The sequence below is a fragment of the Typopeltis vanoorti genome, chromosome 1 (assembly GCF_054136105.1).
Source record: "Typopeltis vanoorti isolate ZY-2024b chromosome 1, IOZ_Tvanoo_1.0, whole genome shotgun sequence".
In the NCBI taxonomy this organism is placed as follows: domain Eukaryota; kingdom Metazoa; phylum Arthropoda; class Arachnida; order Uropygi; family Thelyphonidae; genus Typopeltis; species Typopeltis vanoorti.
Window position 1 is genome coordinate 157,294,121 of NC_143549.1, and position 13,705 is coordinate 157,307,825.

A 13,705-nucleotide genomic window follows, 5' to 3' on the forward strand; every position below is an offset into this window, starting at 1 on the left:
ATTCTTGAGTGTCTCTTTTATGACTGTATTATGTCTTCTTAATGAAACAATATACTGCAAAAACTATGTGGAACAACTTGGGGTGCCTCAGCAACTGTCTATTACTATGTCCATATATATTAAGGATTAATATAATGTAACTTTTCATGTGTGAGCCATATGCTAAATAAATAATAACCACTAGTACTTTCACAGACAATCACAAACATCCATGCCCAAGGCGGGATTCGAACCCGCAGCCTTTTGGCTGGAGAGCAGATACGCTAACCACTCGTCCAACCAGGCCGGCTGTTTATCCCCCTCTGTTATTCATTATCTATATGGATCACATCTTGAAGGAAAGTGGTATTAAACCTGATATCAAAAAGATGTTAATCTAATCTCTTTACTTATTGTGGAAGATGTTATACTTCTAAATAAATCCGGTACAAGTCTGCAAGATTCCCTGACTATATTGAATAACTGTGGTAATGGATTTGGCATGAAAGTCAGCAATAATACGACAAAGACAATGAAAATAGGGAGAAGCATTGAAAATATCAACGTCATTGTGAATGGAGAACCTATAGAACAAGTAAAACATTTCAGCTACTTAGGCATAATTTTTAGATAAAATGGTAAATTAAGTATGGAAACAGACAACAGAATCAACAAAGCTGGCATGGTAGGAAGTCATGTGAATAAATTTATATGGAATAAGAGAGAAATTAGTCAAAACACTAAATTAGTTGTATACAAGACAGTTTTCAAACCACTTTTAACTTATGGATCTGAGAGCTGGGTTAGAGGTAAAACATTTGATCAAAACACAGGATATTAGGAAGGAACTTGACATTGTTAGCATCCAGGAATGTGTTAGCAGAGCTATTCTCATGTGTATGGTCCCTTAAACAGAATGGGAGAGGAACGAGGAAGACCAAGATATATGGAATGAAACAGTAAAAAGTGTCTTGGAAGACAGAAACATAAGTTGTTGGAGTCTTGACAGGTAACAGATTGATTTGGAGGAAAATTGTAGATAGGAAGTTAGTAATGATGTAAGTTTTTCATTTAGTACTATCATATCATGTACACCCCTTGAGGGTACATGTCAGAAATTTGATGATGATGATAGATCAAAGTAGTTGCCCAGAACCTCTGTTGTATTGTTTGAATCCAATGTCATCAAATTTCTGATAAGCATCCTCAAAGGATGCACAGAGTACTAATTTTCCTCCAAATTAGTCAAATTATCAGTAATTTGACAGATAATTGATAATCAATAATTATCAATATATTTTCCTCCAAATTATCTGTCAGGACTCCTGTATTTCCAGATTGTATATTTTATATATTGTATCTTCTCTCCACTTCACACTGCATTAACCTCTCTACTGGCCATGGTGGATGAAATAGTGAGATTAAATATCACTTCTTATCCATGTTATTCACTAGGTGTCACAGAATCTTATCAAGATTTTGCTGGATGTCTATAGACATCATGGCCAGTTGGGGTGTTAATCCATCTTATACACACAAATAGTAATAAGTGTACAAACTGTATTCTTAAGTATATTGAATACTAAAGAATAAAAAAAAAAAGTAGTTGGAAACTATTTCATCACTAAGGTGAATGGGGGGGGGTATAACAGTACCTTATGATAAAGTTGATTAAATGTATACATCACTTTGCTTTTATGTATATTGTAAAGTAGGCTATTCCCATATGGAATTGTGTCCCTCCCGCCCTTCTTTTTCCCGTTCTTTTACTTATAATGTAATGCTAACTTTTTGTGTAATTTTTTTTCTTTTGTATCAATCATGAACAAGACAGGACTGCAGCTCACAATTCTTTGACATCATGAACTCTTTGTCATTTATGCCTGTAATGAACATCTGAGAAATGCATAGTCTGTTCATAAAAATGATTGTTGTGAAACTTGGAATTATCAGGCATCAGTATATTGTACAGTAAATGCTATCCATTAATCAGGGATCCAAATGGTGATGTGACAGTACAACATAAGGTTCTTATAAGCAGAACCTCTCATCCTCTCCATCCCAACACCAGCCTTACCAACGAGAGGTGGATCCTGTTAAGCTCTGTAACATAACCTAATGGATGGTTGGGCAAACCCCAGTCGGAAGTTAGGTCAGTGAAAAGATGAGTACTGGAGGACTAGATAAGAGTAGTATTCTAGCACTACAGTCTTCCAGTATGTCCTGAAAGCATCTGGTTAGTAAAACAAGACATCTATGGGATGGCAGCAGAAGAACTGATTTTTTTTTCTATTTTATTTTAATCTTATATGAAATCGATAATGCATCCACAGCCTCAGTAAGTGATGGTTACTGTCTCCTCCACACTTCAGAACCTGGTCAGGAGAAAGGGGATATTTGACCAAAGCAAAGATGGCAATTCCTCAGAAGCATTAGTCCCAGTTCTGTGCAGTTCTTGTAAGACAAACCAAGGTGGCAGTTTTGATTCTTTGAGATCAGGAGTTCTAAGAATCTTGCGGAAGATGGTTGGCTACCATGGAAATATTCCACCTTGTGACATTCAACATGAAAACTTTGGCTAAGGACTTTCAAGTAGACTTTCTTCTGAAAGAAATTGATAACCTAAAATGTGATTTTGTGGCATCATGTGAAACAAAAAAGATGAGCTACCCTCACTGAAAAATGGAAGGATTACTAGGGCTTCCTTTGTAAATTGCATCCAGGAAACAGTGTTGGTGGAGTGGGATTTAAAATTGGACCAAAACAAATAAAAAATATCTTGCAACATTTTATGAGAAAGAGTAATAAAACTGATTGTTCAAGTAGGCTGAACAGATACATTAAAAATAATAGTCTGCTACACATAAACTTCTGCAGTTGATAAACTATCTTGGAAGTTTTTCCACTTGGTTATATAAATTAAACTATTCTATAAATTAAAGATACCAAGCAAGAAATTATATAATTAAGAAGGAGATGTTAAATCCCATTTTATTTTATAGCCAGGTACGAAACTCGGGTCGAAATCCATCGACATCCATAGAGTTTCAATGCCGAAAAAACTATCGGCGGAACCAAGTGTAAATGATCACTTGGATAGTACAACACCAGGGCAACTCCATGCAAAGGTGGAGCAAGCTCCTTCACTAACTTTAATATTCTTTCATAATGTAAAACCCAGCTCCTAAGAGATGTAAATATATTGTTTTACATTATGAGAAATAGGTCACTACCCAGACCGGTTTCAACCTTTTTTTTGAGGTCTCATCAGTGAGTAGGTAGACCTGGAATATCAAGGTTTTAAGTGAACAGAAACTTACATACCTTAGGTATGAAAGAATAATAAAGTTAGTGAGGGAGCTTGCTCTACCTTTGCATGGAGTTGCTCTGGTGTTGTACTATCCAAGTGATCATTTACACTTGGTTCCGCTGATAGTTTTTTCGGCATTGAAACTCTACAGATGTCGATGAATTTTGACCCGAGTTTCGTTCCCGGCTATAAAATAAAACGGGATTTAACATCTCCCTCTTAATTAACAAATTCGCTGGTAAAATAGCCTTTCGGCTTATTATCTTTGAAGAAATTATATATTTGGTTTAATCCTTTATCCAAGTGTAAACAAACAAGTTTGCACCTGAACTATTTTCAGGACTGGGGCAACTCATATAAAGAAGCTAATGACTTCACATCACTTGCCTTAGTATCCCATAATGCAAAGCACATATCCTTAAGGTATGCTATAATAATGCTATGCATTATGGGAAGGTCACTACCCAGACCATTTCAACCTTTATTGAAGTCTCATCAGTGGAAGCCAGACTCAGTGGTGATAAAGATGCAAGACGTTGCTGACTATAAGGGTAAAGTAAAATGCTTTTATAATCCCTGCTATCTGATAAGGTTGCTGTGTAGGGAAAAGTTTATGAGCTAAGTGCTCAGTGTGTGTGATTTAAAGATCTTCATTTGGAAGTAGGATGGCCTTGGAGAAGTCTGTTTCATCATAATTTGCTGCTTGTTGCACTAATTCATTTGGATGTGAAGAGGATGCTGAGAAGAACTTTACTACTAAAGACTGCAGGAAAGAGTAGATGTAGGGCATATTTGTATTCCAGTGGAGTTGGACATTTGTGATATACCATGGTGCATTTAAGATCATGCGGAGACATTTGTTTTGCACTTTCTGTAGTTTGAGGATATTTGTACTTGAGGTGTGGCTCCAGGCTGGGGATGCATTAGTAATAATGGGTCGAATCATCAACTGATAAAGGAGCAGTTTTATTTTGGTATCCTGCTTACTATTCCTATTGATAAGAGGGTAAAGCTGTACAATGATTTTTGAGGCTTTTGTACATGAGACTTTTATATGTGGACTGAAGGTTAGTTTCTGCCCAGCAGTACACCCAGATATTTGGCTTCTGCTTTCCAGGGAATCTTGATATTAAATAGGAAGATGTCATCTTTGGGAGATATTGAGTTTTTAGTGAAGAGCATGGCGATACTCTTCTGAGGGTTTACTTGCAATCTCCATTCCGAGAACCAGTGCTCTAATCTCTGCAGGTTTTCTTGCAGTTTCTTGGTAACAAGGTGTGGTTTAATAGATCTGGTTAGTATAGCTGTGTCGTCTGCATATAGGGCAATGATATTGGATTGTGCAGTATGTTCAGCATGTAAATCGTGAAAGGTATCGGTGCCAGTAGGGACCCTTGAGGCACTCCTGCCAAGATTCGTCGCTGGGTAGATAATATATCATTTAGTTTGACTTGCATTTGTCTGCCACTAAGAAATGACTTTATAATTTGGACTAGATCTAATGAAATGCCAGATAAAATCAACTTATATATAGTAGTCCAAAGTGCCATAATTTGTCGAATGCCTTTTCTAAGTCAAGAAAAACTGCTCCAGTGTATAGGTGGACTGTGGTGCCAATTATAACTTGTGGTAATGAATTCGATTAGTCTATGAATTTGTTGGGTGGTACTGTGAAACTGGCGAAAACCAAACTATTCTGAAGGAAGGATGTTTAATTTTTTTACTGAAAGTTGAATTCTGAAAAGGATAGCTTTTTATGCTATTTTGCCCAAATTAGAAATCAGACTTATGGGACGATAACTTTGAGGCTGCTGAGGATCCTTGCCAGGCTTGTATATAGGAACTACGTCTGCCAACTTCCATGCAGAGGGGAAATACTTAAACCTGAACATAGCATTTATATGCCGTCAGGCCCTGGAGCATTTTTATTCTTTCAGTTCTTTATAATGTCATAAATTTCAGCTGGAGAAGTAGGTGTGAGTTGGCTGGTACAGGTATCAGGCAGTTTTAACACGTGTCTGATGTGGCGGTGGACTTTGTAAATATGATTGAAATTTAGATTATTATAAAAAGAGCTACACTATTTTTCTAAATTTTTAGCTATAGTTTCGGCTTTTTCTGCATCTGTGTAAACAATGTTCAGGTTGGATTTGAGAGGAGGAAGAGATTTGTTTTTAATGTTTCTCAGGAACTTCCAGACGGCTTGATCACCAGGTGATATAGAGGCTAATTTGTCTTCCCATAGTTTGTTTCTGTGGGCTTTAAGTGCATCTCTCACTGCACTGTTCATTTTGTTGAGATATTTTTTGTCTTGGGGTGTTCTGGTGTTGTATCTTTTTCTTGCTTTATTTTTTTCCCTGATTAAGGTCATTATGTCATCTGGTAGTCATTTAGGCTTAAAAGCAATTGAATTTGAGGTGATAGATGCTATGGCTGTGTTGATTTGATCAGTAGGTTTATTGACTGCAGAATCAATTTCTTCCTTGAATTAATATGAGGAACAGAATCAATGTAGTTTGGAAGCATTTTGGATAGTTTTTCCCAGGGAATGAAGGTGTGAGGCGAAGGGGAAAGTCCCCTCTGATAACCCAGTTGGAGCAGAATAGGAATGTGGTCTGATGATAATTCATTCAATGATTCCAGGGCGTGCTGCAGGTTGACATTCTGAAGGACAGCTATATCCAAGACATTGGATGCGTCAGTCGGACTGTGGTGAGTTGGCACTGAGGGGCCAGCCACAGCTGCGCAATTTCAGCTTGTGTAGTTAAAGAGGCCATTCCTATTTATAGACCTACTGCTCCAGGTGTGATGTTTTGCGTTTAAATCTCCGCCGAATAATAACCGGTAGTTTAACTCCGAGGATAGCATCCAGATCTGTGGGCAGCAATGTTTTAGATGGTGGGTTATAAGCAGCATAGATTTTTATGTTTCCGACAGAGTTTGTGATGACATTGATACCTGTGACTTCGAGATTAGTTGTTGCAGGAATGGCTACAGCATGATGGTTGATGTGATTTTTGATGAGTATGCCTGTACCACCACCTCTATAATCCAGCCTATCATTCCTGTAAAGTTGATATCCTTTAAATTTAGGATTGTCAGCAGGTCTCAGGTGAGTTTCATTAATTAATAATATATCTGTCATTGAATTCCTGCACTTCTAGTATTTTATTTTTAAGGCCGCTGGCATTCCATGCAATAATCATTAGAGAATCTGGGGTGAATTTTTCCCTATGCATTGGAGAGTGTAGATAAAGTGGACTGTGTTTGCTGCAAGAAACTTTTTGTAGTGCTTAGTGATGGATTTGCATTACTGAAATCCTGTAACATATTTACAAGAGAAGAGGTGATGGTGGCTGTTATATTTGAATGTGGATTTGGCACATTCTGGTCATGGACTGCTTTTTTTGGAGCAGGCTATGTCGGCATATATTCTTGTTTGGTGTTGAAGATTTATTTTCTTGAGGGAGGGGGGCTCAGTTGATGGTGGGTGAACACCTGTCATCTTGTTCAAACTAATTGGAGCCTGATGAACTTGAGCTTCTGGGGTTCTCGTTTCTGATAATGAGGTAGATTGACTGATTAACTCAGTTTGCCTGTTTTTTGGGTGGCAAATGCACCCTCTGTAATTTGCAGGGTGGGGTCACTACAATTAGCGTACTTAGCCAGGGTGGTTTTTGGCTTGGAACAGGTATGTGTGGGGTTGGTATCACCACATTTTAAACATCTATATTGAGCTTTGCACAACTTCTGGGCATGATCAAATTTTTGGCATCTATGGCACTGCCCAGAAGAGGCCCTCTTCCTAAGTGGCTCCGGTGAGACCTTAAGCCCACAGATTGTCTTCAAGTTATAAATATTTTTATAGATATTGTATATTTCCACCAATACCAGAGGCATAGGGGTCTTGTTTGATCTGTACATTCTGCTGACCTTTATGGGAGGCAAATCTTGCATGTTGAGGTCAGCAACTATTTCAGTGTCTTCTGATATTCCTCGGAGTACCACTTTTAAATTTTTCTCCGAGGTAAGTGTGAAAGTATGGTATTGTATACCTCTTACATCCAACTCCTTGGTTAAATTTTTATAGTCAGTCACTGTAGTGAGCTGAATTTTGATGCCCTCCTCTGTGTTCTTAGCAGTGGAGTAATTTATCTGCAGGTTGGCCATGGTGGTTCTTAAGGCTGTCCATCTCTGCTTTTCCCTAAGAATGACTGGAGGCACCTTTTCATTGGGGGAGGCAGAGGAATCTGTGTTGGGGGCATCTTCATCCATGCCATTTTCGTTTGCTGACTCCAAGGCGAGAGTTTTGCGCGCGTGCGTCTCTCCTTGATCTGAATGAGTAGAGTCCGAGATTACTAGATTTAATTTTCCTCCCATTTGAAGCGTGTCTTCATTTTGATCTTCATCAGTCTCTGGTAAAGAGTAAAAATTTAAGAAGCTGGGCCATTCAAGCTCAAACTTCATAAGGATTTTCTTTATGAAGCTGAATGCCAGCCGTTTATCTAGAGAGTCTATAACGATGTCAGGAACTATCATGTTTGATGGCCATTTCAGCTTAAACTTCCTTTGAAGTTTATTTACAAGAATAAGCACTGGCTCTTCATCCAGAGAAGCTGTGAGGGTGTCCAAATCTAACACATTCATCATTAAAGATTTACGTATAAACGCAAGTAAATCCTGCAAGTATGTGGATCTGAAATAGATGTGCTAACAATGGCGATTCTAGCAGCTGTTAGGCCTAACGAATCGCCCTCGTTGCAGTTACAGTCCACTTACCTGTGCTGCTGTTCTTAAATACAGTATAATCCGCAATTTAATAACTTTAATCACGTCTCTGCTAGTTAATCTAGCAGCTACACTACAAAACCAGTTTCTCGTATTTGATTAACATGTTCTACCGAGAAGAAATCCACAACCATCATACGTTCACTCCTTCTTTCATTCAGAGATGATCAAGTTGAAGTAATGCAGAAGACATATTTTCATATACAAGTTGCCAAAAGGTGTCACACCTTATTATTAAAATACTCTGGATTAGAGATAGTTGTTGGAAGTTTTTCCACTTGGTTGTACTATAAATTAAAGATACCAAGAAATTATATACTTCAAATATACACCAAAAATACTGTCAGAAGTGAATTGATGAAATATACATCTATTTCATCAATTAGATGAAATAAATGCAGGGACAGATGAAATAAGAATAGATTTCAAGGCAGGAGGAAATATTCTTTATAAAGCTCTAGCAAGAAAGTTCACTTGGTAGCTAAAGGAAGGTAGAATACCTAAGGAATAGCAGTCATCTAAAAACTATCCTTATTCATAGAAAAGGAGACTAAGAGAATATTGTCAAATATAGACCCATATGTTTCCTGTCCCATATCTATAAAATATTCACAAGAATCATACTTAAAAAAAAAAAAAAAAACATAAGAAAAAAAGCAGCAATGAGCAAGCAGGATTTAAGAAGGGATTCTCCACAATCGATCATATATATACAAGAATCCAACCAACTAAAAAATGCAGCGAATACCATCTTCCTGTTTGTTTGCTGTTCATTGATTTAAAAAAAATATAAAGCATTTAACACAGTAGAATATAATGCAGTTTTCCAGGCACTAAAAGATCAAGGCATTGGCTAACCATATATCAAGTTAATTCAAAACATATATACAGGCAGCCAAACCCAGATTACTCCTTTTAATAAACCACTTGAAATATCTCTCAGGAGAGGAGTAAGACAAAGAGATGAGATCTCCCCAATCTCTTTACAGCAACTCTAGAAAACATTCTCAGAAACACAAACCTTAATATTATTTCTGAATTAGAAATAATATTGAATGAAAGATACTTGAGCTGTAGAATGGCAGGATTACAAATCCACTCATTCAAGACAAAGTGAATGAAAAATGAATACTATCATGCAGTGGTGTAGCTAGAGCTTTTGTCACCCGGGGCGGTCCCTGCGTTTGCGCCCCTCTCAATACACACCAGAAATACTGCAAAAAGTCAAAACGATGTATAAGGAAAGAAATTAAAACACTATGTTTATTTTTGAAGTAAAACTTTAATTTCAACATTCTAAAATGTTATTTTTCTTGCTTTTCTGTTAGCAAAATCGTCGATGACATTGGCGAAGTCTATTTCATAGTAATATAGGTAATTCTTAATCAATTTTATTTAGAATAACTCCTCTCACAACTAGCAACACTTACAGCAGTTGTGAGGAAAATTTGCAGTAGTATTAAATATTTGGAACTGAGTTTTGGAGGCTGTATTTTAGAATTAACTGCAAAAGTTCAAAGTGCTGCTTGGGGCGGACTGCACCCCCCTAGCTACGCCACTGCTATCATCATCAACAATTGTGAAATAAAGTCAGAGTGGAGAGCTAATTCATTTAGGATAAACAATCAAAATGGACAATGCTTTATCAAATGAAATAAATAGATGCAAAAGGACTGCTTTTGAAAGCTTTTGACGAGATAAAAGACACCATTATAAACCAAAAACATAGATATCAAAATAAGACCAAACCTTTTTAACAGTATTCTATCATCAGTGACCTATGGCAGCAAGACGTGGAACATAACATAAAAGTAAGAACAAAGCCTAGAAGTGTGTGTGCATGACATATATACCACATATGGACTTCAAGAATAACAAACTAGTATCCCAGCCACATAAAACCTAGTAGACTACTTAAGAGATGGAGGATCTTATATTAAAGTCAGTAGGAGGAAAATGGAGGAGATTGGCTCACTAAAGAGAAAGCTGGCATCTTAGTGACTTGCAGTCATGGAGAAACCTATGAAATAGGTTTCTCCATGACTAAGAACATGGGTCCATCACAGAAATAAAATCCATTATTGCCAAAATTAATCTTCTTGAAGCTAATTATTTTTGAATTTGTTTGTAATTATTAGCATTAATACTTTGTACTGGTGATAACGGATTTCATTGTCACCACTACTTGTTGAATGATTTCAATCTCTGTATAAAATCCCTCTGATTTATGTAGAGATTGAAATCATTTGACAAAACTTTATCAAAGCTATTCAGCCAGAATAAACCTTAATAGTCCCTCACACACACACACACACACACACACACAGGGCCTTTGTGGAGGGAGGTGCTTTAGGAATCATAAAGGTCTAAAGTACAACTCCTTATCATTCACTCTCCATCCACACACTTGCTACTCTCCCTCTCAAGCAGTCCATTCCACTTTCATTGGACAAAACCTACTTTTCATTCACCCCTTTATCCACCACTTTTTTGTGCAATGTTCAGGAATTACTTCTTGTCTCTTCCACATGTTCTAGAAAAATCTCTTCACTGTCCATAAAATATGTCCATTGAGATATATACATTAAAGGCCAATAAATAGCCTTTAATGTATATATCTCAATCATGGTACTTTGTTATTTTCTGTCTACCAAACTCTGCATATTACAGTTTGTCTGCCAGCTAATGCTTCACAATGCTAATATCTCATTTTTGTTACCTGCTTTTCTGTCCTCTCTAAACTTTAAAGGTACCTGTGGCATGATTGTAAATAATAAATTACACGATAACCACAGCAATTAACTTTAATGAAATGAAAGTACAGATATTTCATACTGAAAATAATAGTACATCATTGGTGTGTAGAAACAAGCAGTCAAAGGAACTGGATTACAAAGTACATACAGCAGTCGGTGGTTTACCAGTTAAAAACTGTTGCTGCTTGCTAGAAATTAGTATTAATAAATACTATTATTAAAAATATTAAACAACTGTAAATAATAAGTTACCTAATAACCACAGTAATTAACTTTAATGAAATGAAATTTCATTAAAATTAATATTATTTTTAATAATAGTATTTATTAATACTAATTTCCAGCATGCAGTAACGGTTTTTAATTGGTAAACCACTGACTGCTGTATGTACTTTATAATCCGGTTTCTTTGATTGCTTGTTTCTGCATACTGATGCAATGGGCATGCTAGTTATTTTCAGTATGAAATATCTGTACTTTCATTTCATGAAAGTTAATTACTGTGGGTATTGTGTAATTTATTGTTTATTATCCTCTCTAAAGTTTCTTTATTCCTTTCAAATCATGGCAACTGAGCATTGTTCAGATGTGGTCTCTTTGGAATCTTATACATTTGAATTATCACATTCTTATCTCTCTCTCTCTCTCTGGATCAATGCTTCATACTACCATAGCAGTCCATTGCATTGTCTTCATCATTACAACCTTATAGCATGTCCATTTCATTTCTCTTGCTTTCCTTACAGTATAGTTCTACAGATGGAATATACAGCCATATTCAATAAATTTAATTAATATTCCAATATTTTGGTGAAGTCAAATTGCCATTGTTAGTGAACAAAATATAATGAGATACATGCATGTAGGCACTACACTAATTAAGGAAGATATGAAGCATGTCAGCTGAGAGTATGTAGGCCTGAAGTCCTAAATAATACCTTCCTTTAGTAGGCTAAATTGGGCATCCTTGGCTGTTAGGCTGAAATATGGAAGATGAGAGCTGCCCAAATTTGGGGCATTTTTTTGCAACCAATTTATTGAAGTTAGGATAGTTTCTTGAGGTAGAAGCAGATTCGAGGGAAAAGTCTTTCGTATTTATATTTGCTGCGATGGAGTAAGGCGGCTTTCTTCAGCGTATTTTATGTCAGGTGTCTAAAGCATGTTCACATCCTGAGTGGCTGCAGTGATGGAAATGGATATAGTCCTTATATTCAGCAATTCTGATGCTGGCTGTCAAATAGTAGGCTTATATGGGGTGGAGTTTAGAGCTTTCTTTTCAAATGTTTCCATGAAGGAATTAGCCAGGGGAATAAAGCAGAGAGTCCATGGCTATCCCCTCTATTTGCTTGTAGATTTTCCTTGCCAAATGAAATAGCCAGAATTCATAATGAACTTAAACGAGACTTTAAATGTCAGGAGAAAGTTGTTTTGAATAAGGTCTAAAGCATCTTTAAGTGGGACATTGGTGAATAGAGAGAAGACATCAAAACTATTTGCTGGATGCTCATTTGTTGCAGTTTAAATATTAACTTGACACATGGCAAACTGCCAAATGCTTTATTTGTATGCTTCCATTGAAAGCATTAATAAACAACACAGTCAATTTGTTAGCACATTGCAATAAAACAATATGTGAGAAAATAGCATCCAGACTTCATCTATGCATTGTTGAAACCCAGAGCACTTTTAAATACAGTTGATTCTCATTATAACAAACTCACTTATATCAACCACAGAAATGGTTTTTGCTATGTTGGATAGTTTATTATGGTGAATTTCCTTTAGAATAGTATTGTTCTTGGGAGATTTTGCAGGACCTTTTTTTGGTAGTTATAGTACTGTAGTTAAAGTTACTGTACATTTGTTTCATCCACTTCCAGTCCAGCAGGCCTTCCATCCACTCCAGGAATAAAACGTGTTTTATCGAAATATAATATCCTAATAAGTCAGTCATCAAACTATTGCTTCACTTTGATACTCCAAAAATAATGAAAAAAAAAATATCCTTACCAGCTAACTATGTTACTGCTTGAAGGTTTGCCAATTAATTAATGAATGCCAACTTGGATTCTGCCACTCTTGCTTCACAGCAGATATCCTAGCTAACTTTTCCTGCCTTTGGGCACACGTTTGGAGAAACGTGCAAATGTTTGGAGAAACTTGCATAGTTGCTCTTAATATTTTCAAGGCATTGCAGCCTTCTTACCAAGCTACCATTTTATAGTTTCTCTCCCTTTGTGAGTGGATTGCCAGCCTTCTCTCTGGATTTTCATTGCATTTATTGTATAATTTAGAAATATTCTTCCTGTTCTCTAGAAATAAGGTGAACTCATCTTACTCACTTATTCCACTGCTTCCCTCCCCCATTAGCTGTATTTATAAAAAAAATAATAATAATAAATTCCTTAACTTGTAAAAATTCTTTCTTATCTTGCTATGTATAATAAATATCATTTTTCATATTTAGGTTGGATATCTGTTACTGCAGAACAAAACAAAACTTGTGTACTCAGAGCATATACTCCTGAAGGAAGAGGCTGCTACATACGAGAGCCTTCGCTACTATGTTATGCTGTTAATCTGAGGGGGAAAAGAGTTATAAACACACCATCATATGAAAATAAAAAAGCTAGTATTATTTTCTAACCATATTAGTATACAGCTTTCATTTTCTAACCATATTAGTGTTTACAGAGGAATTGGGCAATTCTGATCAAACAGTAAACCCACATGTTAATGAGCCATGCAACAACATTTAGCAAGTTTGAAAACAATAACTTTGTTCTTTTCAAGCTTGTTTTGAATGGTCTTCTTCTCAGTTATGTTCACACATATAATACCATAATTATACTTTCTTGCTTAAATATAAAAA

The 13,705-nt window shown here is 36.3% G+C and overlaps 1 protein-coding gene across 1 annotated transcript in view; it reads left to right on the forward strand.

Moving 5' to 3' along the window:
- The window catches only part of LOC150110576 (nitric oxide-associated protein 1), a 126,757-nt gene extending 113,277 nt beyond the window's left edge, over positions 1-13,480 (forward strand). The window contains exon 7 of the mRNA XM_090394936.1: positions 13,301-13,480. Coding sequence (XP_090251062.1) covers positions 13,301-13,479 — 179 coding nt within the window. The 3' untranslated portion in view covers position 13,480. The remainder of the gene's footprint in view (positions 1-13,300) is intronic.
- Positions 13,481-13,705: the final 225 nt, after the last annotated feature.